Here is a 27,070-nt window from a genome sequence, read left to right as displayed (position 1 = left end):
TTCCAAGGAGACGAACACTGCAAGGGGAAATCCTGGCAGGTCCTGGGTTACAACATCCTCCTGGCGATATTTGATCCCCCATGGGCTGCATGCCAGAAAGCAAATGGTAGACCCGGAATGTGGTATGATATCAGCACACAGAGAGAAACCCTGAGAAATTAGCAATCCCTGCACAAAATTGGAATTCCTGTGGTGGGCCTGCCCCTGTGAAGGAGGCAACAGAGGACCCTCAGGCAGAGCCACAACCAAGGCAGACCATCACCACATCCTGACTACAAGAGGCTACAGGGGCTGGGGGCACACACAAGTATCCAAAAGTAAGGCCTATAGAGAAGGGTCCAATCACACAAACACACAAAGAAGATGCTGGCAGACAGAAGCAGTCGAGAAGGCAAATCATTCAGTCATCCAGGAAGCACACACCTGCTAAGGAGGACAATACCACAGTCATGTGGTTGCATCAAACAGGGAGGAGGCACACATTCCCTTACCCCATCTGCCGGATGGCAATGGACCTGGGAACCTAGGCTTGAATCTCAAGCATTCAACTACAGGCCAGATTACCCAGAAAAGAAAGATCATTCACTAGCAGACAGCAAAGCAGAAACTACCACGGGCACTCATGGAATGGCTGCATCATCCAGACATCTCAAAACCATAACAAAGAAATGGGGAATGCCAGAGATAGACCTGTCCCACTCAACCACTCAACCACCAACTGAAGAAATTCTGCTCAAGAGAATGCCACCCACAAGCCTGGGTGGTGGACTCTTTCTTTCAGCTGGAAGGCCCTGACAGTTTATGCCTTTCCACCTCCCATTGATGTACAAAGTTCTACTGAAGATCAGGAGGAACAGCCAAAGGTAATTCTGATAGTTCCAGACTGGCCAAGGCAGCACTGGTACCTGCTACTGAGAAGCATGTCTCGGACGAACTCATGGCCTCTACCTCTATGGCCTTTACTTAGAACAGCTACAAGACCCTGCATCCAAACTTGAAAACACTGCAGCTAACTGCCTGGAAAATTGCATAAAACAAAACCAACCTGTTTTATCTCAGAGCCTGGAGGCTCGCAGACCCTCCACAAGGAAAACATATTCAGCCAAATGGAAGAGATTCCTCATTTGGAGTGCATCAAAGGAACAAATGTCACACTGGCTAACCTAGCACACATCCTAGAATACTTAGCAGAACTGTTCCACAATGGCCTGTCCTATTCTTCCATTAAGATTCATGCTTCAGCAATTTCAGCAGAGTACAACATGGATCCTCCTGCCTTCTCACCCTCTCCTCAGACAATTTTGAGAGGGATCAAAATGTAAAACCTCCAAGGAAACCACCTCTGCCTGCATGGGATCTCATTTTGTGCTGGAAAAATTAACACTTCCAGCAGCAACAGCAGACTTACAGTTCTTATCTTGGAAAACTGCCTTCCTGCTAGCAATCACTTCAGCAAGAAGGGTCTCCGAGTTACAGGCATTAATGGCAGTGCAGCCTTTCCTTATCTTTCACCAGGACAGAGTGTCTCTGAGAACCAATCCTACTTTCATGCCAAAGGTGGTATCCAGGGTATCCTTGAACCAAGCTATTCATTTACCTACATTCTTCCCTAACCCACAGAACAGGGGGGAAAAACTACTACACACCTTGGATGTACCCAGACAACTGCACTACTATCTGGACAGAACTAAGACCAGCAGAAAAACTGACCAGCTTCTGGTAGCATATGCAACAGGAGTGCAAGGAAAAGCAATTTCAAAACTGACAATTTCAAAATGGATAGGAAATTGCATTCGTTTCTGCTACTCTTTTCATGGAAAGTCAACTCCTGAAAATATCAGGCCTCACTCCACAAGAGCTACAGCCACCACTAAGCTTTCCTACGAGGAGTGGCTACCAAAGACATTTTAGAAGCTGCTACTTGGAGCTCCTTGCATACATTTGCCAAGCATTACAATCTTCCTTTATACTCCAGATCCCGGGCAGGTTTTGCAACTGCAGTTTTACAAGGGATCTTAACTACACCATCATTATCTTAGTGCCTCCTCCCCCAGTTTGGCTATGGTATTCTACCCATATGTTATGACTGCAGATGCATCCTTGAAGGACATAGTACAGTTTTGTACCTACCATAAATGTAGATGTCCGATAGGTATGCATCTGCAGTCAGGATACCCTCCTTCCCTCTGTGGTATTCCTAGGCCCTCTTAGCTAGCTGGGGAATCTTATTATGGTGTATTTGTTTGTATGTATATATGTATATATACTTTTTGGTTTCTACTGTTTGGAATTTTCTACTTTTATACAAATTTAGCCTTCCTAGAGGGCACCTGGCATCTGGGGCAAGAAACACTGAGGAAAATGGCGTCGGCTGATGCCTTTATATCCCAGGAGCTATGACGTTGGGTGAAGTGCGACATCAGCCAAGGCCAGACCCAGACTTTGGAATCCGGCAGGACAACCCATATGTTATGACTGCAGATGCATACCTATCGGACATCTACATTTATGGTAGGTACAAAACTGTACTTTCCTTGTTCCAAGAAAAGAAAAACAATGGAGGCCTATATTGGATTTGTCCATTCTAAATACTTTTCTCATGGTGCCAAAGTTCAAGATGCTGACGTTACAGCAGCTTCTTCCCATGCTGGGCAAGGGGTCTTGGCTGGTTACTCTGGACCTCAAGGAGGCATACCTGCATGTCCCTATCAGACACAGTTGCAGAAGATACCTCAGATTTCTTGCAGGAACAGAGCACTATCAATTCTCAGCATTGCCGTTTGGCTTATCTACTGCACCCAGAGTATTCACGAAATGCCTGGCATCAGTAGTGGCACATTGCAGACTCCGGGGGATTCAAATATACCCTTACCTGGACGACTGCCTAATACAAGCAGACAGCAAACAGACCTTGATAACACACTTGGAGTATGTCATTCAATTGCTGCAGGCCTTGGGATACACAGTCAACATTCAAAAATCAAAATTACTGCCATACCAAGAGATTACTTTTCTAGGAGCAAAACTGGACACACAGCTACAAATGGCTTTCCTCACAGAGGAGAAACAAGAGCATTTAACAGCTTACTTCAAAGGCCTAGCAAAATTACCACACCTTACTTCAAGGAAGACCCTGCAGGCCCTGGGGTTCATGGCATCTTGCATTCTTCTAATCCCTCTGGCAAGACTACACACGAGAAAGCTACAATGGTACCTAAAAAGCTTGTGGTCACAACACAGCCACAACCTAGAAGACATAATACCACTCATACCATGCCTGCAAAGGGAATTTTTGTGGTGGGCTCAAGCAAGTCACTTAAACGAAGGCATGCTTTTCAACAAACCTCCAACAAGTCAAACTATTACAACAGACGCCTCAGACCATGGATTGGGGGCGCACATGGACGGCAGATTCTTTCAAGGGCAATGGACTCCCATGTAGATGCATCAGCACATAAATCAAAAAGAGATGTTAGCAGTGATACATGCAATAGAAGCCTTTGGAAAATCTCTTCAGCAAGGTCATCTGCTAATAAGGACAGACAACACCACTGTCATGTGGTACATAAACAAACAAGGGGGCACTCATTCCTACCCCCTCTGCAGACTAACAATGATTGTTTGGGAAAAGTCCCTGAAACTGAACATCTACCTGCAATCCCAGTTTGTTCCGGGCAAGGACAATGTTCTGGCAGACAGGTTGAGCAGAAATTTCTTGGATCCACACGAATGGATGCTACACCCACGCATTTTCTCACAAATAGCATCTGCATGGGGAAGACTGGACATAGACCTCTTTGCATCGCATCTCAATCGCCTGGAAAGGTTCTGCACAAGGATGCACCATCCTCTAGCTTGGAGAACGGATGCTCTTTCCTTCAGCTGGAAGGCCCTAACAATTTATGCATTCCCTCCTCTACCTTTGCTCCCCAAGGTGTTAGTGAAGATCAAAGCAGAACAACCAAGAGGAATCCTGATGGCTCCAGACTGGCCAAGGCAACATTGGTATCCACTACTACTGAGCATAACTCACACCAAACCGTGGCCCTTGCTTCAATGGCCTCTGCTCCTGACTCAACACAGTTACAAGACTGTTCATCAGAACCTGCAAACGTTAAAGCTGACAGCTTGGAGAGTTCCATGACTCAGACCCATGACTCCCTCTCCGAAAAAGTTCAGGAAATCTTGCTGGAGGCACGCAGACCTTCCACCAGAAAAACCTATTCGGCCAAATGGAAGAGATTCACCATCTGGAATGTAAACAAGGGCCAGGATGCTTCACTGATGAGCATACCTCAGATATTAGAATACTTGACAGAAATGTTTCACAGTGGCCTCTCATACTCTTCCATCAAGATCCACGCTTCAGCTATCTCAGCACATTACAACTGTGATCCACCTGTGTTTTCGCATCCCTTGCTAAGACAGCTTCTAAGAGGCATAAAGAATATAAAACCTCCAAGGAAGCTACCAATTCCTGCATGGGACCTCAATTACGTCTTGGAAAAATTAACTGTTCCTCCTTTTGAACCAGCAGCATCTCTAGAAATTCAATTCCTCTCTTGGAAAACGGTTTTCCTGTTGGCAGTCACCTCAGCAAGAAGAGTCTCGGAGATACAGGCCCTCATGGCAGTTCCTCCTTTTCTCATCTTTCATCAGGACAGAGTTTCCCTTAGGACCAATCCTTCATTCATGCCTAAGGTGATATCCAGAATGTCTCTAAACCAAGCAATTCACCTGCCTACTTTCTTTCCTAACCCTCAAAATAAAGGGGAAAGGCTGCTGCATACTTTAGACATTCACAGACAACTTCGCTACTACTTGGACAGAACGAAGTCCACCAGGAAGTCTGACCAACTGTTTGTAGCCTATGCTGCTGGAGTACAAGGAAAAGCAGTCACCAAACAAACTTATCTCAAAATGGATTGGACACTGCATCAGATTCTGTTATTCTTTTCATGGAAAAAGTGTGCCAGCTAATATCAGACCACACTCCACCAGAGCTATGGCCACATCCACAGCTTTTCTAAGAGGAGTGGCTACAAAAGATATCCTAGAGGCTGCTACATGGAGCTCCGTGCGTACATTTACCAAGCACTACAACCTGCCATTATACTCCAGATCCCGAGCAGGCTTTGCTTCGGCAGTCCTTCAGGGCCTTCTAGCTACACCATCTCTTGCTTAGTCCTACCACCCCCAGCTTGGCTATGGTATTCAACCCATATGTCAGGATTGCAGTTGCATTCTTGAAGGACATAGTACAGTTTTGTACGTACCATAAATGTAGATGTCCGATAGATATGCAACTGCAGTCAGGTTTTCCCTCCCTCCTACCCCTCTGTTTTCCCCTTTTGGGTCCTTTCTCCCCTTACCTATGGGGTTATATCTGGGGGAGGAGCAGACATCGGCCGACGCTGGACCCAGACTTTGGAATCTGGCCGACCGAAGGGCTGCCTGAGGCAGGACAACCCATATGTCAGGACTGCAGTTGCATATCTGTCGGACATCTACATTTATGGTAGGTACAAAACTGTACTTTTTTCCTTGATGGCCTTGCACATAAATTAAGTCGCAGCCATTGGCGCACAAACCTCGGGGGGGGGGGTAACCATGTCTTCAGCGAGCACCATTACCAACCTCCCCATGTGAACCTTCCCTGCTCATGGCTGCTTGGACTAGATTCTGAAATCTGTCTATTGGGGACCAGTACATCTCCCCTGATGTGTCCTCCAGTTTCACAGTGCTGGTGCTGGTTAAAGACTTACCTTGGAATAGACCATAGCAAAAAATATCATCTGTAAGAATGTCCAGCACCACAACTTCACATGCAGTTGATGTCCTTACAACTATAAACCTATGATTAAAAACAGTACTCTTGGATACACCTTTGTGCAGATGGTCATAATAATTGGATCCTAGATGTACCTGTATACCATAAGTCAGATAGATTTAGTGAAGTTACAGTGATTAAGAGACAGAGATCTTATGGCTGTGGATATACACAAGTGTGACTGCATACCTGGGCATCCAGCACTGTACTTTGGGACTCTGTGAAGGTTGTAGTGCCTGTAAGAGGCTAAGATACACTCCTTATCCATAGAAGGTGGTTTAGTCTATGGGTAACCATCTTTTGCCCTACATTTCTATGGCCCTGCAGCAGACTATCTTATTCCCAGCATCAGAGAATCTGGGCTTATGAGTGGATGTTGATTGCACAGCCAATGCAGCATTTTTTTCATTTTGTGACCTATTTAGACATTTTTCTCTCTTGGTATGGAAAACACTGGAATTAACAGCTTTGTTCCTGCATGGGCCTTGCAAATCTTTACACTACTGCTGTTCTTGTCATGTAGTATACTGTATTCATGCGTAACATTTATATACCTGTATCCTCAATTTTTAACAGAAGTGCAACTGACCAAGAATACATGAGCATTACAGTAGCACTCTGACAAAGGTTATGGCTAATGATATATATGCTAGATATGCAAGACTAAAATAATACTGAACAGTACTCTGCATATGAGCTTGGGGGGGGGGGGGTGTCTCCCATCCAGTTCAACAATCCTGCAGTCTATTTAATTCAGTAACCTTGCAGTCTACCCCTCAAGACATTTTTGCTAACACGTGTACAAGTACTTGACTTCCTTTATAAGAGCAAACTAAATAAATAGTTCATAGGTAGGTACTAGGCTATTGGCCTTAGGGCCTATGTACGCCTAGCCAAAAAGGTAACCTGGCTTTCGCCACCACAAAAATTTATTTTCCTGTGCTCCTGTCTAGCAGAACCACAGAAGTGATCCCCGGGGTGAATTTCCTTTCTCCCATCAAATCATTAAGATGCTAATGAGGAGCTTTGTTTATTTGATATAGATAGGTAGTTTGTTCCAGAGTATGGGAAGTCTCTGGGACGGGAATCTATCCCTCCAGCATGTTCTGTTTATTGTGGTGACAAGGTTTAGGTCCCTAGAGCATGTAGCTCTGAGGGATTGGGAATTCTTTAAGTGGAGCATGTCCAACAGCTCTGGGTTTGACATAGCTTTGTATGTTAGGCAGAGATCGCCTCTGAGTAGGCGATATGCGACAGAGTAAAGCTTGAGTTTTTTGAGACTGTCTGCGTATGGCCTCTGTTTGAGGCCAGTAATCCTCTTTGTGAGGTATTTCTGCGGCCTTTCCAGTTGTTGTCTTGTGAGGTACATAACAAAAGGGTGCTGTATTCTATAATGGATCTAATGAGTGATGAGTAGAGGGGAATGATTACCTCCTTTTTTTTTTTTTTTCCTGGATGAGCAACCTTTTGTGATGTGTGCCACGTAGAAGGATTTCCTGACTACTGTGGTGATGTGATTATCAAAGGAGAGACTACTGTCCACCTGTGTCCCAAGGTCTCTTGTACTACTTTTTTGGTAGTAGTTCATGGGTACAGAGTTTTCACCAAAAGGGATGACAATGCACTTTTTGGCATTGAGCTTGAGGCCATGGCTTTGACATCAGGCATCTGTCTCAGTGAGGCCCTTTTGTAGGATGTCCGTATCGTTAGGAGTTTCGATTATAGTTCCTAGTTTGCAGTCATTTGTGAACTTCATTAGCTAAAGACTTTGTGTTAACCTGTACTTCAGAGAAGTAGATGCTAAAGAGGAGAGGACCCAGGACTGAACCCTGTGGTACTCCACTTGTCACTGGTCTGAAGTCTGATTTGGAGTCTGCTACTTTCACAGTGTGGGTTTTGTCATTGAGCCAGTTGGCAACCCATCTTGTGACATAGGTATTTATACCTAGTTTAGTGAGTTTATAATTCCAGAGTGGGGGATGGTGTCAAAGCCTTGGCAAGACCTGGATAGGCTGTGTGAACCACCTTACCCTCATCTACGGTTTTGGTGACCGCTTCAAAGAAGTCTATCAGGTTTAGGAGACAATGATCTGCCTTTTACAAACCTGAACTGGGTGGGTTCCAGAGTTTGGAGATTACCAGTGTCATTGTTTATAAGTTCCACAATGATGCATTTCATGGCCTTGCAGACCAGGCTCGTCAGGCTAATGGGGTGGTAATTCCTGGGGTCTGTGGTGGCTCCCCCTTTGTGATGTGGGATAACCTTCGCTGTGCGCCATTCAGTGGGAACAAACCTGAGGTGAGGCTATGATTGAACATGGTACTTAGGTGGGGTGCCGGTTCATTTTGCAGTTTGTGTAGAATGCAGCCTGGGATGTTGTCAGGTCTCATGGATGCTGTGTTCTTGGCTTTGGAGAGTGTGATTTTTAACTGTGCAGCCATGATTACAGGAACTTTGCATTCTTCTGGTATAGATATGGGCCCTTTAAGGGGTGAGAGGGGTAAAGTTAGTACTGAACCTATCTGCCAGGATGTTGGCAATATTAGTTGGTTCTGTATATTTGGTGCCATTGTGCTGTAACTCGGAGCAGATCTGAGTGTTCCCATTGAGATTCTTGATATAGCTATAGAATGCTTTGTGGTTGTCTTTAGAATCAGTGGTGATTTTGTTTTCATAACTAGGTTTGGAAGATTTTGAGGGATCTCAGCTTCTTATGGAGGCTGACCAAGGAGTTCCTCCAATCATGGGATTTTACTCTTTTGCAACAGTTTCTTTGTTCTGTTGTAGAGTTTATGGCAGGGGACCACCAGATTGGCATCCTTGTTTTGGAGGATAGCATTTTGGTTCCGTTAGGGATTGCATGATCCATGCACTCGTGTAAGTGCTTATAAAGTGTATTTGTGTAGGATTCAGCAGTTGTACCTCTATTGTCCGTCTGCATGGGTGTCGTGAAGTTTGCCAAAGCGTGAAATTGGCTTTGGAGAAAATTTTTATGGTGGTTTCCCTAATGGGGGTTGGGGGCAGGATGTGAATGTCTAGGGTGATTAGCTTGTGGTCAGATCTGACCAACAAGGAATTGACCTCTGGTGTGGAACACCGGTTGCCTATGTTGGTAATGACCAGGTCTAGGATATTGCTGCCATTGGTGGGGGTGTGGATAAGTTGATCCAAGGCGTTGGAATTTATGAATTCCAGAAAATGTTGAGCAAAAGAGTTGGTACATGAGTAGTCTTCCCAGTTAATGGTGGGATAGTTGAAATAGTCCATTGTTAGGGTGTTGGGTTGTACCCTAATATTTCCCAGTGTATCAAGAAATGAGGAGTGGGAATCCTGGGGCATGGTGGGGGATCTGTAGCAAGCTACAATTTGGATTGCTGTCTTGCCCAGAGTTAGTTGCACTTGGATAATCTTGGATGCATTATGCTGAGCAACTAGCCTGGAGGTGTGGATATCCTTAATGAATATGGACACTCCTCTACCTTTAGTGTTTCAGTCCAGGTTAGGTGGTCGAAAGCAGGGGTGCTCTCTGGAGCCTTGAACCAGGTCTCTGTCACTGCACAGATGTCGATGTTCTCCATTTTAAGGAGTGCCACGAGTGAGTGCATTTTGAGGTTTAGACTTCTAGCCTTGAGTAGCATTACCCTCAAATTTTGCTTGCTTGTACTTCTTATGGTGGTGAATTTGTCATTTGAACCTTGCTTAAAAAAGGCACTGTAGGAGTGTCAAGAGCCTTAGCTAGTGTCCGGAATCCCAAGGGTGACAGGTGCAGGCCATCTCTGGCAAAGCATCATGATCTGTCTGTCATGTCATCCCAGGCAGATACTGGATCTCCTTTGAATGACACCAGAAGCTTAGCCAATTGTTGAAGTCAATCATTTTGTCCTTGTACTGTGGTATCATTCTGGGTGATGGCAGGATGCTACTCAGGGCTAGGGTCATACCTGCCTGGGCTACAAGATCGGACAGCTCCTCCATGTCTCTTTCCATGTAGTCCAGGGAGGTACGTCTCGGGTCATTCACACCAACATGGCCAGTGACGGTCATATTTGTACTTGTGGAGTGACGTGAGTGCATGCATTATGTGGCGGATCCTGGCACCCAACAGGCAGCTGACAGTAACTTTCTCCTTGTTTAGCCTGGTGAGTGGAACATCAGTGTGCCTGATTGTAAAGTCACCTATGCCTTATGGGCTGTGGTTAAGTGGCACACTGAGTTTGTGGACTGTCATTTGAGTTGTGTTGGGGGTAGTGGTTGCTTGCATTTCTGCTTTGGAGGGCCCTGTTGCTTGGGCAGATTGTTATTGAGAGCCTCCGGGAATATAGGTGTGTGTTTTGTGTTTCTATGTGTGTGTTTTGGTGGTGTAGGTTTTGAGGGACTATGTGATGAGTGTGGTGTGGTGCAAGTGTTTACTTTCTCCTCTTGATTGTCTAGTCCAGTCTTGGGTGAAGAGAGCTTTGCTTCCAGTTTGGCTATATAAGTGCATCTCTCACAGGTTGTAGTGATGGGTGGTAGGAGGAGAGGGTTGTCTGTGTACATGAGGCAATTGCTGCATTGCCCCAAGATGCCCAGATGCACAAAGGAATGGATTTGTACGAATTAGCAGTGATTATGCAAGCAGATAGCTGAGCTAGAATGAGTTTTCTTCAAATCCAGAATCACCCACTGTTTTCTTTTATAGAGCAGTGAGGCTCTGTGCTTCTCTTCACACTTCTGAGTGTGATGATTATGCTAATTAAGACTCTGCTCATTATTCTTTCTGAATCATTGTTTGTGCAACGAGTCCACCTGGTAGACCTCATGCAGATTTCTACTCCATGCTTTGCACATACCTGTGTCCCTGTAGGCAGAACTGTGCAACAATGAGCAGACCGTGTGCTTGGGAAGTAGTTTGTTTCATTCCATTTGTAACCACATGGACATCAAGGCGAGGTGCTGTGGAGGATGTTTCTGGAACACCAGACATTGATATTGCAGACTGCCTTGTTTCACACCTTGGTGTCATTGGATCCATAACAATACAGTACTTATATTTTCTTAGGATGCCACCCATCGTACAAATGAGTTTCCTGTTGATGCCCATCACATGGCAGATGAGACATGCAAGAACTGTTTTGGACTTCAGTTCTTTGCCATTTTTCCTGAAATTCTTCAATATCTGACATTATGGCTGAAGAAGAAGGTAGTGCTCTTTTTAGAGAATAGAGCTGGTGTGTGAAGGAGACAATATCTGTCTCCACCATTATGATTACAAACAAACAGGAGGGTTATTATAAGGCTGAAGCATGTCCTAGTTTGAACAAGGATATCACCTGTGCAACTGACATCCTATGCATGGAGGGATCAACATAGTGATCTAATTATAGGTTCATAGGTTAGTACTAGGCCTAACTGCCCTTGTGAGCCATTGTAATCCTAGCCAATTCTCCCTTGTGAGAACTCAAACCCTGCACTTTGTGTTTGTAAAGGCAAACACCATAGCCATTAGCCCACCCTCCTAACCCCTTTATGAGATAATATAATCCTGACCTCCTACACTGTTGGAAGGATAGTTAGCTAGTGAGCAGCACTTTTGTACTGTACATTCAGTTATATCAGGTCATCCTTTAAAATGGCACTGCATGCCATCCACAAATATTACACCATTTACTCTTATGTGTATATCACCTGAAGCAGTCAAAAGGAATAGGCAGCTACATGGGTGGAGACTGATCCATCATGGTGAGTATACATACTTCATATCTTGCGTTCAGTAAGAACAGTATTGGGGATTCCTTCAAAAATGTTTTACATACAGCGGTGCCACTTGTCATTACCACCATAGCTAAAAGGTAGCAGTATGACTGCTCAGTGTAGTTAGTGCATATGTGCACGCGCCCTAGTGTTTTAAGTTGGGATAAGGCTTCGCTTTCATATTGTGAATGACTGTGAATTCAGTTCTCGCACAACATGCAGTTGTGTTAACCTGATGTTTCAGCTTATAACTGCAGCATTAAATGGTAAAAAAAAAAAAAAATCACTGTCAGAGTGGACATGTTGCAATATATAATTAGAAATTGTTCCTGTACCTTTTAGTCTGTGAGTGAAGCATGCATGTCTGAGCAGCATGTTTCTTTTGTATAGACACAGTAGTCTTAAACATCAGTACAGCACCTCTGACTATAGGCAGCTGTTGTCCTGTCCGATGAACTATCCATGTTGATTCTTTATCCGTCAGACAGCCACTGATAGTAGCTGTAGGTTTAGATCCAGCAGGCATTTATACATACTGTCAAGCTTATAAAAGAGATGTAATTTTTTGGACACAATGTATTTTATAATATTTAACTGTATTGGTATCAGAGTAGTAATAACTGCATATAGTTATATTTTCTCTCCCTTCCCCTTTGTCACTCTCTTCTTTCTCCCATTTCTTGTACTATTCTTTGCAGTAGAACTATGGCCTACACCCACCCACTGATGAGGCCTTTTGACCCCCCCCACAGGTAGCAGCAGCAGTACCACCACCAACAGATGTATGCAGCACTTAAGGGTCCCAGCCTGCCACAGTTGTCTCCACACCCCCTTACCCAACTTGCACCACTTGCTTCAGGTAGCCCTGCTAGGAATCTGGTCCAGTTGTACTATCATTAGCAGTGTGAGTGGAGCTGACATCTTTGTCATCCTTTGGCAGTCAGTAGAGATTGTGGGGAATGTCACTGATGTTAGATTCTCACATCAGCCACATGGGGAATATTCTCGTGCAACTCATTGAGTCGCTTCTCTGATCAACACTGGCTCCATTTTCTGAGCCAGGACCCAGATGTGAAGGTACATGGGGTGACATGTAATCTCCCAGATGGTGTCAGCTGGCAGAGATTGCAGCTGTGAATACCCCATCCTATCCCCAACCTGTTCTTTCCATTTGTGTCAATGCCCTCTTCTGTTGGTTTTACAATCCTCCCATCACCATGGTCTTCCCTCTGTTTGTGTGAGGTCTCCTTTCCTATTGTGTTGCCCCACACCTTGTCTCATGTTTGTCTTCTCTACAACCTAACCTTTGTCTTCTCTACAACCTAACCTTATTTCCTTCCCTTCATTGCGTAAAAGTGAAATGGTTATCTGTCTCACAAAAACGTATTTCCTTTCTACTGCCTATTCATCCTGCTCATTCCTTATTTGCTCACATTCTCATCTATCCCCTACTTGCTTCTCCGTTTAATTTCTTCAACGGTTTCCCACTGCCAAACTTTAATCTGGTCAGAAAATAGATACACACCATACAAATGCCCAAAAAGGGCTTATAGATCACTTATCTTTTTGTGATAGTGCTGTGTGTAATGGGTCTTGAAGAGCATCATCAGTGTCCATGTACACTTGGTGAGAAATTGCACTGCTGACCGTATAGTAGTAATGAAGTTCTGCCAGTGACAATGTCGTATACTTCATATGCTGGCCTCTGCTGTCATTCGTCATGCAACTTAAATGTGTTGTTGTGCAACAATGTGCAAGTACAATTATAGGGTACGTCTTATGCCTTTTTGTCTAACTACTGCTATAGCACAGCCTGTTAATGCTGTGATTTACAGTGCCAGTGTACAAAATGGGGGTTGAAATCCCCTCAGGGTTCTGTTTTTTTTTTTTTTTACCCGTGTGCTTCTATCCCATATATGTGTAACACTTATCTACTGTATGTTTCCCTGACAACTTCAGTACAAGTACTTCTATTGCCTATCTTGTTAAAGGAGTATTTGGTAAGTCACAGGAAAGGGTAATGGGTTTGAATCCCATGAGGTCTGTGTTTGTTTTTTCTGCTTCTATCATATACATGTGTAATGCTTACCTACTGTGGACTTTCCTGACAACTTCATGGATTCATGCATTCTAACCAATGCTATGGTGTTAGCCTGGCTGCGTTCATGGACATGATGTTTCTGAATCCCCAGTGTTCTTAATTACTGTAATTTCTCTCTGTCTTTGGTAAGCTTACTAAACCTTTTTAAAAAGATATTGTGAACATATTTTACTATTCTTATTCCAACTTCTCATTTTGGAACAGAAGTGTAAGTTTTTTGTCTGTGGGGATTATTTAGAGGCCTTATCACCATAACACTATTGGTGCATCACTGGAGAGCTGTTAGGACTATAGCAATAACAAGTGATTCAGAAATATGCAAGAGATGCATAGAGCAAAAACTCATTAGGCAGCTTATTTCTGTGTGTCTGAATTTAAAACGTAGCGTGGTTAAAACTTTTAATTAGCCCAGGCAATGCTGTTTCCAAGGCAACTACTCACACAAACACACATGCACTGAGACAGCCGTAATCATGCCCTTGTATACTCACACTACACTCTCATACGCATATACTCCCATATTCTCTTTCTCTCTTGCACAGCACACACACACACACACACACACACACACACACAGCCTCACAGTACTTACCTGCTGTGGTGCTAACAACCACACTCCAGCCATAGACAGCAGTGGGTGTAGAATAAAACGCTGTATATTCCTATTGCTTTGCCCCAAAATAGCAAAGTACTGCTAGTCTTGTAATCATTCTACCATGCTGTTTCTATTCAACTGTAAGATTCTGGGAAACAGCATGTGGCTAATTGCATCACTCCACCTGGACTGCTTTATTTGTATGTGGCAATGTCTGGTAGACACCTTACTGCAGTGCATATATTTTCAGTGATCTCCAAATGGAAACCTGGTAGAAGTGGGTTTGCACAGTGCGATACACGTTTTTGAATAACCCTTCCTATGTATACTGAATGCTCTAGGTATTTGTCTTATGTTAATGTAAACATTTTTGCTGGAGTCATTTGCACCTAGCAGTCATACTGCCAGCCAGCATGCTGTCAGGCTATGTTTATTGTACAGTGGAACAGATGTTCTTCATGTTTCACTGTTGCAGTCCTTACATTTGGGTTATCTGCTTGCAGGTAGCCCTCAGTTGGCCTGATTAACAAAGTCTTGGGTCCTGTGTTGGTTGCTGTCCCTTCTTCCATGACGTCAGGTCGTCAGGGGTATAAAACATGCAGCCAACGCCATTACAGCAGTCTCTCTTGCCGTGTGGTGCCCGAAGCAGAAGCAGTTCGCAAGTGCCGGTCGGCCGACCGACTCCTGAAATTTTCATTTTAGAGTTTCAGAACCGAAGTCCTCAACTAAAGCTAAGTACCCCATTGGGGAAACTTTTTCTTGCTCCTTACTGATGTCAGTAAAAGTTACTAATTGCATTACTTGTGGAAAGCAAATACCTCATAAAGATTTTCATTCGTACTGTATTCCTTGCGTAGGCCCTAACCACAGAGTACCTTGCTGTCGGTTTTGTGCTTTATTTAATCAGCGCACTATCAGTCGTCTATATATTTTCGCCTCTAAATATTTCGGTTCTCTGTTTAATTATCCAGAAATGTCTGTTAGCCATCCGACTACCGGGATTCTGAAAAAACGCAAAGATAAAGACAGAGACAGGCTGCCAAGGTCCAAAACTGCCAGAGATGCTTCTCCTAAGCCAGTCGCTAGTTCGCCAGTACTCGGGCACTTTCGCAGCCCCCGATACCCGCTACTTCTGATTCACAGGCCTCTACTGAGACCCATTCGGAGTCCGGTATGCCGCCAGATGCTACAACTATGGAACCCGCGGATGTGTCTACCTTGATTGGGTTCGGAGCCACTGTGCAGGCACCGGCTTCTGTAGGTGTATTCAGGCCTACAAACTTGCATATTAAATCAACACCTCCTTCTTTACTTAGGCCTAAATCTCGATCCATGCCTAAAAAACCAATGCCCAGGCCACATGCTTAGGCCTCTATGCCTAAAAAACAAATAATGGCTGAAGATCTAATAACTCTAATCGGGGGTAGCCAACCCCCCCCACTCCCCTTCTAAGAGGCCTAGGACTGAAGTTGATTATGAATCTTCTGATCAGGATTCTGTTTTTTTTTTTATTCTTCTGATGATCTGGATTTGCCCTTATGTACTTATGAAGATTCTTATGCAGAAGACTCCTTTCACTCTGCTTCCCCTCCTCATGATTTTTCTTTTGGGGGGAAACCTTACATACTCTAAGGGAGCATTTCTACTGGGAAAGCCCGGATTTTAATGATTCAAAAAAGAGGCTTAGGGATTTCCTTCCCCTACCTCAGCATAGGCCTTTAGCTATTCCTCCTGTACTAGACATTGTTGATGATGCTTTTTCGGAATCTAGTTTGGCCCCTGATTCCCTGCCTCCTGCTCCCAGAAAACCTGACAGATACTACAGGGTCCTGGAGTCCCACAAGTTTTTTTAAAACTCCTATTGCAGATCCAGACGCTGTTTCACAGGGGCCCAAGGGCATTAAGACTTCTACTGCAAAAAATCCTACCCCTTCTGATAGACTCCAGGGTGCTGGATAGATGTGGTAAGAAGGTTTACACTTCTGCAACCTTGGCCATTAGGGCTTTAAACTGCCAGTTTCATATATTAAAGTATCAGCAACATGTTCTTGGACTGCTTAAACAGAAAATGATTCCTGACTGTGTGGAAAATACAGAATTACAGGATTTAATGCATTCTGCTGAACAAGTTGGAAAACATACGTTGCAATGTGGTTTTGATTCATTAGAGGCCTCTTGTAGGGCTACTGTTACTGGGTCTGTGCTCAGAAGGCATGCATGGCTTAAGGAGCAATCTTTGCCTGATCATGTTGAAAATAAATTGTTGGATGCTCCTTTAAATCAGGACCGCCTGTTTGGCAACAAGGCTGAGGAAGTTCTTAAAAAGATGGAAGATAAAAGCTAAATCTTTGCAAACTTAAATATTGTTTTACAAGTTCAGCCTCCTAGATTTAGTAGGCAGTGGCCCTCTGAGAATTGGTCCTTTCCACCCCCTTCCAGGTCTTCTCAAGCCAAACCCAGACACAGCAAAAAAAACCCGAGTTTCAGTCCCAGGGGAGACGCAGAACTAAGCAGTGGGGGGCCTCCACTTCCAAATCTGGGAATAATTAATAAGACTTTTCCCCCCTGTGGTAAACTGTCTCAATGACTTCCTTTTAAAATTTCCAAGCACTTATCAACTGACTGCCCCTTTGGGGGGAAAGATTGCTCTTCATGCAAAGAATTGGGAACTCATTACCCAGGACAAATGGGTTTTAAGTAGTGTCCCAGGGATACAGATTTCATTTCCACACGTTGCCAACACCAAGCAGGTGGCCAGACCTACCCCAAATCAGTGGGCAGAGGCCCAAAAACAAGTACTTTCTCTCTCAAGTATGGGGGCTATTTAGCTGGTACCGGAAGAGGAAAAGGGGCAAGGTTTCTACTCGAGACTTTTCCTGGTACCCAGAAAAGACCATTCATGGCATCCTATCCTGGACCGATCTACTCTAAACACCTTTTTGGAGATTCCAAAATTCAAGATGCTGACTCTTCACCAATTACTTCATCTAGGTAAAGATGCCTGGTTGGCAATACTAGATTTAAAAGAAGCATACCTGCACATCCCAATCAGGGAATCAGATGTTCATCGTGCATACAGTTGCAGTCATAACAGATGGGTTCTCCTGTCGTCAGGTGGGTCCTCGGTCGTCCGAATTCCAAAGTCTAGGTCCGGCGTCGGTTTTAGTCGCTTCTTCCCTGACGTCAGTGTGACAGGGGTATAAAGGAACCAGCCGACGCTATTTTCTTCAGTCTTTCTTGCCGCGTGGTGCCCGAAGCAGAAGTAGTTCGCAAGTGCCGGTCGGCCAGCTCCTGAAATTACGAAAATTTTGAAACCAAAGTCGTCTTGAAAGCTAAGTACCCCGTTGGGGAAACTTTTCTTGCCTCAGACCGATGTCAGACAAAGTTAATAATTGTATTTCATGTGAGAAGCAAATACCGCTAAGGATTTCCATTCCCTCTGTATACCTTGTTTAGGCCCAGACCACGACGTCTCGGTCTGTCGCTTTTGTGCTACATTCAACAAACGCACCATTAAGCGTCGGGCGGAGTTCGCCCAGCATTATTTTGGAAAAACATTTAACTATATTATGTTGTTGGATACTCTCACTCCAGTTGTCTAAAAAATGCAAAGATAAGGACTGACACACTAGGTCCGCGGCCTCTACCGACACCACGCCAAAGCTGACTACACATGGTCCGGTTCTCAGCGAGGCGCCTACGCAGCCCCTGACTACAGACGACACTTCATTGGCGGTGTCTGCTGTGCCCGAGGTCGCAGGCTCCTCGGCCCACACCCCGACTACAGATACCGAAGCCACTCTTGGCGTTGAACCTCCAAATGTGGACAGGTCTACCTCCACTCAAGGTGTCTTCAGACCTTCCTCTTCTTTTTCCATCAAGGCTTTCACTAAGTCTAAACAGCCATGCATTCTAAGAGACAAGCTACACTGGGACCATCTCCAGGCCCCATGCCTAAAAAACAGATGCTTAAAATGGCTGAGGATTTAATTACTCTTATCAGGGGTTCTCAACCCCCACCGGACAACAGGCCCAGAGTGGAGGAAGAATCCCCCTCCTCTGATCAGGGCTCCATTATTTCACAGCACTCTATCAGGAACATTCTTACTCCCCTTTTAAAGACTCTGATGCAGAGGAGTCCATTCCTTCTGTATTCCCCCCCAGATCCTCCTGTATTCCCCCCCAGAGGATTACTCATTTGGGGAAACTTTGCATACCTTAAGGGAACACTTCCAATGGGAAGGACAAGATTATTCAGATTCCAAGAAAAGGCTTAGGGAATTTCTCCTGCTACCTCAGCACAGACCTCTGGCTATACCTCCTGTCTTGGACATCCTAGATGATGTTTACTCGGAGGCCTGCCTTAACCCAGATTCTCTGCCTCCAGCCCCAGTCCAGCCTGACAGGTACTACAGGGTTCCTGACTCGCACCAATTTCTATACAAAAGCCATGCTGCTGACCCAGAAACCATCTCACAGGGCCCCAAGGGAATTAAGGCCTCCACTGCTAAAAATCCATTACCTTCCGAGAGAGATTCCAGATCCTTAGAAAGGTGGGGAAAAAAGGTATATACATCGGCTACCTTAACCATGAGGGCCTTAAACTGTCAGTTCCATATGCTAAAATACCAACAGTTTTTGTTATCACAATTGAAAAGTAAAATGTCACAACCTGAACAACCAGACTTGAAGGAGTTGCAGGATTTGATGCATAGTGCAGAACAAGTGGGTAAGCATACCTTACAATGTGGTTTTGATGCTCTAGAGGCCTCATGTAGAACTGCTGTTACAGGATCAGTCGTACATAGACATGCCTGGCTCAAGGAACAAACCTTGCCTGATCATGTCAAAGCTAAATTACTAGATGCCCCTCTACAAAAGGATGTATTATTTGGTGCTAATGCTGAGGAGGTATTAAGGAAAATGGAGGAAAAGGCTAAATCAATGCAAACTGAAAGATTTTCTACAGGTACAACCCCCACGTTTCAGTAGAAATTGGCCTTCCAAAAATTGGTCCTTTCCAGCCACGGACAGACCCCAAAGAGGTAGATACAGACGCCCGAGGGGCAGGGGACAATCCCAAGGATCGTTTAGAGGCAGACAATGGCAAGCTCCTACACAGAGGTGGTGAGGATAACTCGCAATCATTCAGGAAGCAAGCCCAATGACTTTCCCATTTGCATGCCAAGCAAGACTCAAATGGCAGCCCCCTTAGGAGGAAAACTGGCATTATTTTCAAAAAATTGGCATGTTGTCACAAGACAAATGGATCCTGGACATTATAAACAGAGGCTACAGATTCTATTTTCACACCCTTCCAAAAATGAGAGGCATGCCAAACCTGCCACACAATCAAAGGGCAGAGGCACAAAGGCAAATTACAGATCTCATAAACATGAAAGCTATTCAAGAGGTACTTACGCACAAACAATGTCAAGGTTTTTATTCCAGACTATACCTGGTACCAAGGAAGGGAAAAGATTGGAGACCTATTTTGGACCTAGCCATCCTGAACACATTTCTACTCGTACCAAAATTCAAGATGCTCACTCTACAGCAGCTTCTTCCCATGCTGGGCAAGGAGTCTTGGCTGGTAACATTGGACCTCAAGGAGGCATACCTGCATGTCCCAATCAGACAAAATTGCAGAAGATACCTCAGATTTCTTGCAGGTTCAACCCATTATCAATTCTCTGCATTGCCCTTTGGCTTATCTACTGCACCCAGAGTATTCCCGAAATGCCTGGCATCAGTAATTGCCTACTGCAGACTTCAAGGGATACAAATATACCCCTATTTGGATGACTGCCTGATCCAAGCGGACAGCAAGCACATTCTTCTGAAACATCTGGCTTATGTAATAATGTTGTTGAACTCTCTGGAATACACAGTCAACAAAAAGAAATCAAGACTAATACCCTCTCGGAAGATCATTTTCTTGGGTGCCAACTTGGACACAAACACCCAGATGGCCTACCTCACGCCAGAGAAGCAGGGGCAACTAACTCAATACTTCAGAGCACTAGCAAATTGCACCAGGCTGACTGCAAGGAAAATCCTGCAGGCTTTGAGATTCGTGCCATCTTGCATCTTACTAATCCCATGTGCAAAGCTGCGCATGAGGAAACTTCAATGGTACCTGAAAAACCTATGGTGTCAACACAGCCACAGTTTGGAAACAATAATACCACTAATTCCATGTCTGCAAAAGGAATTTCTGTGGTGGGCTCAAGCATGCCAAATAAACACAGGTCTTCCATTCAGCAAGCCTCAAGCAAATCAAGTCATCACAACAGACGCCTCGGACTACGCCTTGGGGGGGCGCACATGACAGATCGGTGCATTCAGGGCAAATGGTCCCAAAAAGAAAAGCACCTTCACATCAATCAAAAGGAAATGCTAGCAGTAATAAATGATATTATAGCTTTCAAAGACCTCCTGCAACCAGGTCAACTATTGATAAGAATGGACAACACCACAGTTATGTGGTACATAAACAAACTGGGAGGAACACATTCATACCCCCTATGCAGACTGGCCATGTCACTTTGGAACATGGCCATGGACTTACAAATCGAATTACAAGCACAGTACTTGCCAGGCAAGGAAAACATGCTGGCAGACAACCTAAGCAGAAATATGACAGATCCACACGAATGGAAGTTGCACAGTACTTGCCAGGCAAGGAAAACACGCTGGCAGACAACCTAAGCAGAAATATGACAGATCCACACAAATGGAAGTTGCATCCAAAAGTTTTTACAGAAATAATCCAAGCATGGGGAAGGCCAGACATGGATCTCTTTGCCTCCCACAAAAATCACCAGTTGACAAAATTCTGCTCAAGGATTTTTCATCCAAAGGCCTGGAGAGTGGACGCTGTCTCTTTCAGTTGGACATCAATGACAGTTTATGCCTTCCCACCTCTTCCTCTGCTGCCCAAAGTTCTATTGAAAACCAGAGTAGACAGACCAAAGATGATTCTCATTGCTCCAGACTGGCCAAGACAACACTGGTACCCACTTCTGAGGAGCCTGACGCATTCTCCACCATGGACCCTGTCTCTAATGCCTCTTCTCCTGACTCAGCACAGCTTCAAAACTCTTCACAACCAGCTAAAAACACTCAGTGTAGCCGCATGGAAGATTCCTTAGCATCACAACAGACCCTACTCTCCAAGGAGGTGCAGGGTGTCATTTTGGAGGCCAGGAGGCCGTCAACTAGAAAAGCTTACTCCGCAAAATGGAAACTGTTTTGTGTCTGGAATGAGAAAAAGGGCCAGGATCCTGGAAAACTGAATTTACCTCAAATACTACAGTATCTAGCTGAGCTGCTAAGCAGTGGACTTTCATTCTCCTCCATCAAAATCCATGCCTCAGCCACTTCTGCAGAATACAACACTAATCCACCCTTATTCTTTCACCCACTCTTAAGACAGTTCCTCAGAGGGGCTAAGAATCTAAGACCCGCAAGGAAACAACCAATACCTGCTTGGGATCTCAATTTCATTCTGGAAAAACTGACCTTGCCTCCCTTTGAGCCAGCTGCCTCATCAGATTTGCAATATTTGTCCTGGAAAACAGCTTTCCTTCTGGCTATTACCTCAGCTCGTAGAGTTTCAGAACTACAAGCTCTCATAGCTGTGTGCAGCCTTTTATCATCTTCCATCAGGACAGAGTTTCCTTACAAACCAACCCGTCCTTTATGCCTAAAGTGGTATCCAGGGTAGCTTTGAATCGGGCCATACATTTACCTGCCTTTTATCCTAATCCTCAAAACAAAGGGGAGAGATTACTACATTCCCTGGACATCCACAGACAACTGCGTTATTATTTGGATAGAACAAAGCCTTTCAGAAAATCAGAACAGCTCTGTGTCCTATGCTGTAGGAGCTCAAGGAAAGCCAATTTCCAAACAGACAATCTCAAAATGGATAGCCCACTGCATACGCTTTTGCTATTCTTTTCATGGCAAAACTGTACCTACAGGCATCAGATCTCACTCCACCAGGGCAACAGCTACCTCTGCAGCTTTCCTCAGAGGAGTTCCTACCAAAGATATTTTGGAAGCAGCCACTTGGAGTTCTGTGCATACCTTCTCCAAGCACTACAACCTACCATTATACTCCAAAACTAGAGCAGACTTTGCCACTGCAGTCTTGCAGGGCATCCTGGCTCCCCCTAGTTCCTAGTGCCTACCACCCCTTTCTTAGCTTTGGGATTCTACCCATCTGTTATGACTGCAGCTGTATGCACGATGAACATAGTACAGTTTTGTACCTACCATAAATGCAGATGTTCGAGTGCTAATACAGCTGCAGTCCAGGTTTCCCTCCCTCCTTCCCCTCTTGGGACAGGCCTATTGGCTAACACCTCCTCATACAACCTGATTGGGGTATTCATTTATGGTGTGTTTGCTTGCAACTACTGTATTTTGATTATATTGCATTGTTTTATTACACAAATTTATGTATTGCCTTCCTTCTGGGGGCACCTGACATCTGGGGCAAGAAAAACTGAAGAAAATTGCGTCTGCTGGTTCCTTTATACCCCTGTCGCACTGACGTCAGGGAAGAAGCGACTACAACCGACGCTGGACCTAGACTTTGGAATTCGGCCGACCGAGGACCCGCCAGATGGCAGGAGAACCCATCTGTTATGACTGCAGCTGTATTAGCACTCTAACATCTACATTTATGGTAGGTACAAAACTGTACTTTCTGCACTGCCCTTTGGCTTATCTACTGCACCCAGGGTATTCACAAAGTGCCTAGCTCTAGTTGTTGCATTTTGCAGGCAAAGAAATATTCAAATATACCCATTCCTGGATGATTGTCTAATTCAGACAGAAAGCCAGGACATACTTTTGAATCATCTGGCCTTTGTACAAAGGGTTCTAATTTGTCTGGGGTACACCATAAATGAAAATAAATCACACCTGGTACCCTGTCAACATTATATTTCTGGGAGCAAGCTTGAATACAACTTCCCAGATGGCTTACCTCAAGCCAGAGAAACAAATTCATTTGACAACCTACTTCAAACAAATGGCCACAAAAATCCTGCTATCTGCAAGACAAATACTGCAAGCCTTGGGGTTCATGGCCTCCTGCATTCTTCTAATTCCATATGCAAGACTGCATATGAGGAAACTACAGTGGTATCTAAAAAGCCTATGGTGTCAACATTCTCGGGACCTAGAAACAATGATTCCTATCATACCTTACCTACGCCTAGAGTTCCTTTGGTGGGCAGATGCCTGCCACCAAAACAAGGGACTAGCTTTCACACCACCCACAGCCGCCCAAACCCTAACAGATGCATCAGACTATGCATGGGTGGCTCACCTGGCAGGGAAGTGCATTCAGGGCAAATGGAACCCAAGTCAAATGCACCTGCATATCAATCAAAAAGAAAGGTTAGCTGTACAGAATGCTCTGACAGCCTTCAGGGACCACATTCTTCCAGGACCACTAATGGTAAAGACTTGACAACACCACTGTTAAGTGGTACATAAGCAGGGGAGTACACATTCTTACCCCCTCTGCAGACTAGCAATGGCATTGTGGAACACAGCCTTGAGCTACCAAGTGCACCTTCAAGCTCAATTCCTGCCAGGAAAATTAAATATACTGGCAGACTGACTAAGCAGAAACCTAACTGACACACACAAGCGGAAACTGGAACCAAGGACTTCAACATGTTGACAAGCAAATGGGGGAGCCCAGATGTAGACCTGTTTGCCTCTCCTCAGGACTACCAATTGGACAAATTTTGCACAAGGACTCCCCACAAACAAGCCTGGAAAGTGGATGCTTTGTCCTTCAGCTGGAAAAACCTATCGGTCTATGCCTTCCCCCCTCTGCCTCTGCTCTCCAAAGTACTACTAAAAATCAAACAAGATAAGCCAAGGATGATTTTGATTGCTCCAGACTGGCCGTGCCAGCACTGGTACCTCCTTCTGCGCAGTGCGTCATGGTTATCTCCATGGCACCTGCCTCAGACTTCTTCCCTGCTGTCTCAGCAGGAGAACCAGATTCTGCACCCTCAGATGAAAACGCTGAACCTTGCAGCCTGGCTAATTACTTAATCTCTCCTTTACCATTCCTCAGCAAACCTGTGATGGATGTCGTTTTAGAGACAAGGAGGCCTAGTACTAGAATATCTTATGCTGAAAAATGGAAAAGATTCTGTGCCTCGAACTCATCTTAAGGGATGAGGACAGCAGTGCCCAATTTACCTCTGATTTTACAATACTTAACTGAGATGCTTCACAAGAGCCTGTCTTTTTTTCCTCCATTTAAAATTCACGCCTCAGCCATTCCAGCTCATTACAACACAGAACCTCCCCTCTTCTCTCCTCCACTGCTCAAGCAGATCCTCAGAGTGGCCAAAAATGAGACCACTCAGGAGAGCTCCAACCCCAGCCTGGGACCTTAACTTTGTCTTGGAGAAACTCCCTCTGCCTCCTTTCGAGCCAGCTGCTACTGCAGACTTAACTTCTTGGAAAACTGCTTTCCTTTTAGCATCACTTCAGCTAGAAGGGTATCTGAATTACAGATCCTTATGGCAGTGGAGCCTTTAGTCACCTTTCATGCTGACAGGGTATCCCTGAGAACCAATCTGTCCTTCATGCTCAAGGTGGTATCCAGTGTGGCTCTTTAATCAGACCATTCATTTGCCAACCTTCTTTCCCATTCCACAGAATAAAGGGGAATGGATACTGCATTCCTTAGATGTGCACAGACAACTTAGATTCTACTTGGACAGGACTAAACCTCAAAGGAAATCTGAACTGCTGGTGGCATTTGCTGCAGGGGCAGAGGGGAAGGCTATTTCAAAGCAAACCATTTCTAAATGGATAAGCCATTGCATTCATTTCTGCTGTAAGCACCATGGAAAACGTATCCCCCAGGGGATCAGACCTCACTCAACCAGGGCTGCATCTACCTCTACAGCCTTTCTCAGAGGCGTCCCTACCAGGGACATCCTAGACGCTGCTACCTGGAGTTTGTACACACTTTAACCAAGCATTAGCATTTGCCAATTTTCTCTAAATCCAGAGCTGGCTTTGCCACTGCAGTCTTGCAGAGCCTTATAGCTGGCCCTAATTCTATCTCTAAATTCCTCCTCCCAAACCATAGCTTTGGGAATATACCCAAATGTAATGACTGCAACAGTGAAACACGAAGAACATAGTACAGTTGTGTACACTTACCATAAATGTAGATATTAGAGTGTATTCACTGTTGCAGTCCTGGTTACCCTCCTTCCAGCCCCCTAACTTCTTTTGGCTATACCTCTACTTTCCTTTACTATGCTTAAAAGCCTTTTTGGTGTATTTGCTTTTTTGTTGGAGGTATCTTTGTACGTTTATATTTAATTGCTTCCCATTAGGGGCGCACCTGACATCTGGGGCAAGAAAAACTGATGTAATGGTGTCGACTGCATGTTTTATACCCCTGACAACCTGATGTCATGGAAGAAGGGACAGCAACTGATGCAGGACCCAAGACCTTGTTAATCAAGCTGACTGAGGGCTACCTGCAAGCAGATATCCCAAATGTAATGACTGCAACAGTGAATACACTCAACATCTACATTTATGGTAAGTGTACACAACTGTACTTTGTGTAAATACAGATTTGTGTTAGCTTGCATTTTAGGATGAATTTGTTTATTGAATTTCATTTATTAGTTTTGCTGTTATTTGTTTGAATCAATTTGCCATTTTTATGTAGCAAATTTTACTTTACTGCAAACATCTGAATTATGCTGACTTTTTTTATTTTTCTACAGCAATTTCTAGAATCTACCGCAAAATTTTATCAGGCAACCTTATCTCCTGTTGATTTTATTGGTGCATTTGAAGAAGCCCGGGAACAGATTAATAAATGGGTAGAAGGCCAAACAGAAGGTAAGATACCTTAAGTCTTCAGAAGGGTACAGGATGTGCTCTATGATGAAAAAAATGGCACAACGTTTACAGTGTCTGACTTTTTTTATTTGGTCAGGTCAGCTGACCCTTTTCTTCATTGTACTGGACACTCAGGTAAAATTTGATTTGCACTGATATTTCAAACAGCAGACTTGAGTTATTACTTAGCAGGTTTGAGGTGTCACTCATCAGATTTAAAGTATTCATGGAGATGAAACCGTCTTAAATTAACGTTCATATGCCTAAAGAAAGTCCTCTCACATTTACATTGAAACTGTCAGTAGCAGCTTGGAGGAATGCTTCAGCACTTGAACTAAATAAGTGGTCCAAAAAGTTATATCAGTTAATCTGACTGGTGTCTTAATGGTGTCCCTCCAGCTTTATGATTTCATGCATGGAAGTAATGCAGCAGCACACCCATGATGAACCATGTATCTTCATATTTTCAGTGTATCCATCTAAAGTGTTACCAGAATTGATATCAGTGCGTCACAGGCCTACTCTGGATATGACTCCACTACCTTGCTACTCTGTTCTAGTGTACTGCTCTATGTCAAAATGTAGCTGTCTTTTCATCTGCCCTGAAAACATTCTCTCTAGATAACGCCACATAACTGTTCATTGCATGACCCAAATATAACATTAGTCTCTCACGATGCACATCAATTACACTTTTGGGCATGTCTTGGGATGTAGTGTAATACTCTGTGTTGCTTATGCTGTACTGGCAAAAACAACAAAAATGAGTCGCTGCTATGTAATACCTTAAATATACTTTGAATGAGGCCCTCGAGAAATTTGCTAATAAACCCTTCAGGCTTTACAGGTGTTCTGGTTACATGGTTTCTCAACAAAATCCCAGTAGCTACAAACACA

General features: G+C 44.4%; 1 protein-coding gene across 2 annotated transcripts in view; it reads left to right on the top strand.

Annotated features, from left to right (window-relative positions):
* Nucleotides 1–27,070, top strand: part of SERPINB1 (serpin family B member 1) — a gene marked incomplete in the record, with an annotated part of 209,072 nt that overhangs the window by 90,118 nt on the left and 91,884 nt on the right. For both annotated transcript variants that reach the window (XM_044065167.1, XM_044065166.1), the window contains 1 exon segment: nucleotides 26,056–26,173. In XM_044065167.1, coding sequence (XP_043921102.1) covers nucleotides 26,056–26,173 — 118 coding nt within the window.

Source organism: Protopterus annectens, chromosome 3.part0 (assembly GCF_019279795.1).
Source record: "Protopterus annectens isolate FY-2018-M chromosome 3.part0, PAN1.0, whole genome shotgun sequence".
In the NCBI taxonomy this organism is placed as follows: Eukaryota; Metazoa; Chordata; order Ceratodontiformes; family Protopteridae; genus Protopterus; species Protopterus annectens.
Note: the sequence above shows the minus strand (reverse complement) of the source record. Positions and strands in the feature narration are given on the sequence as shown.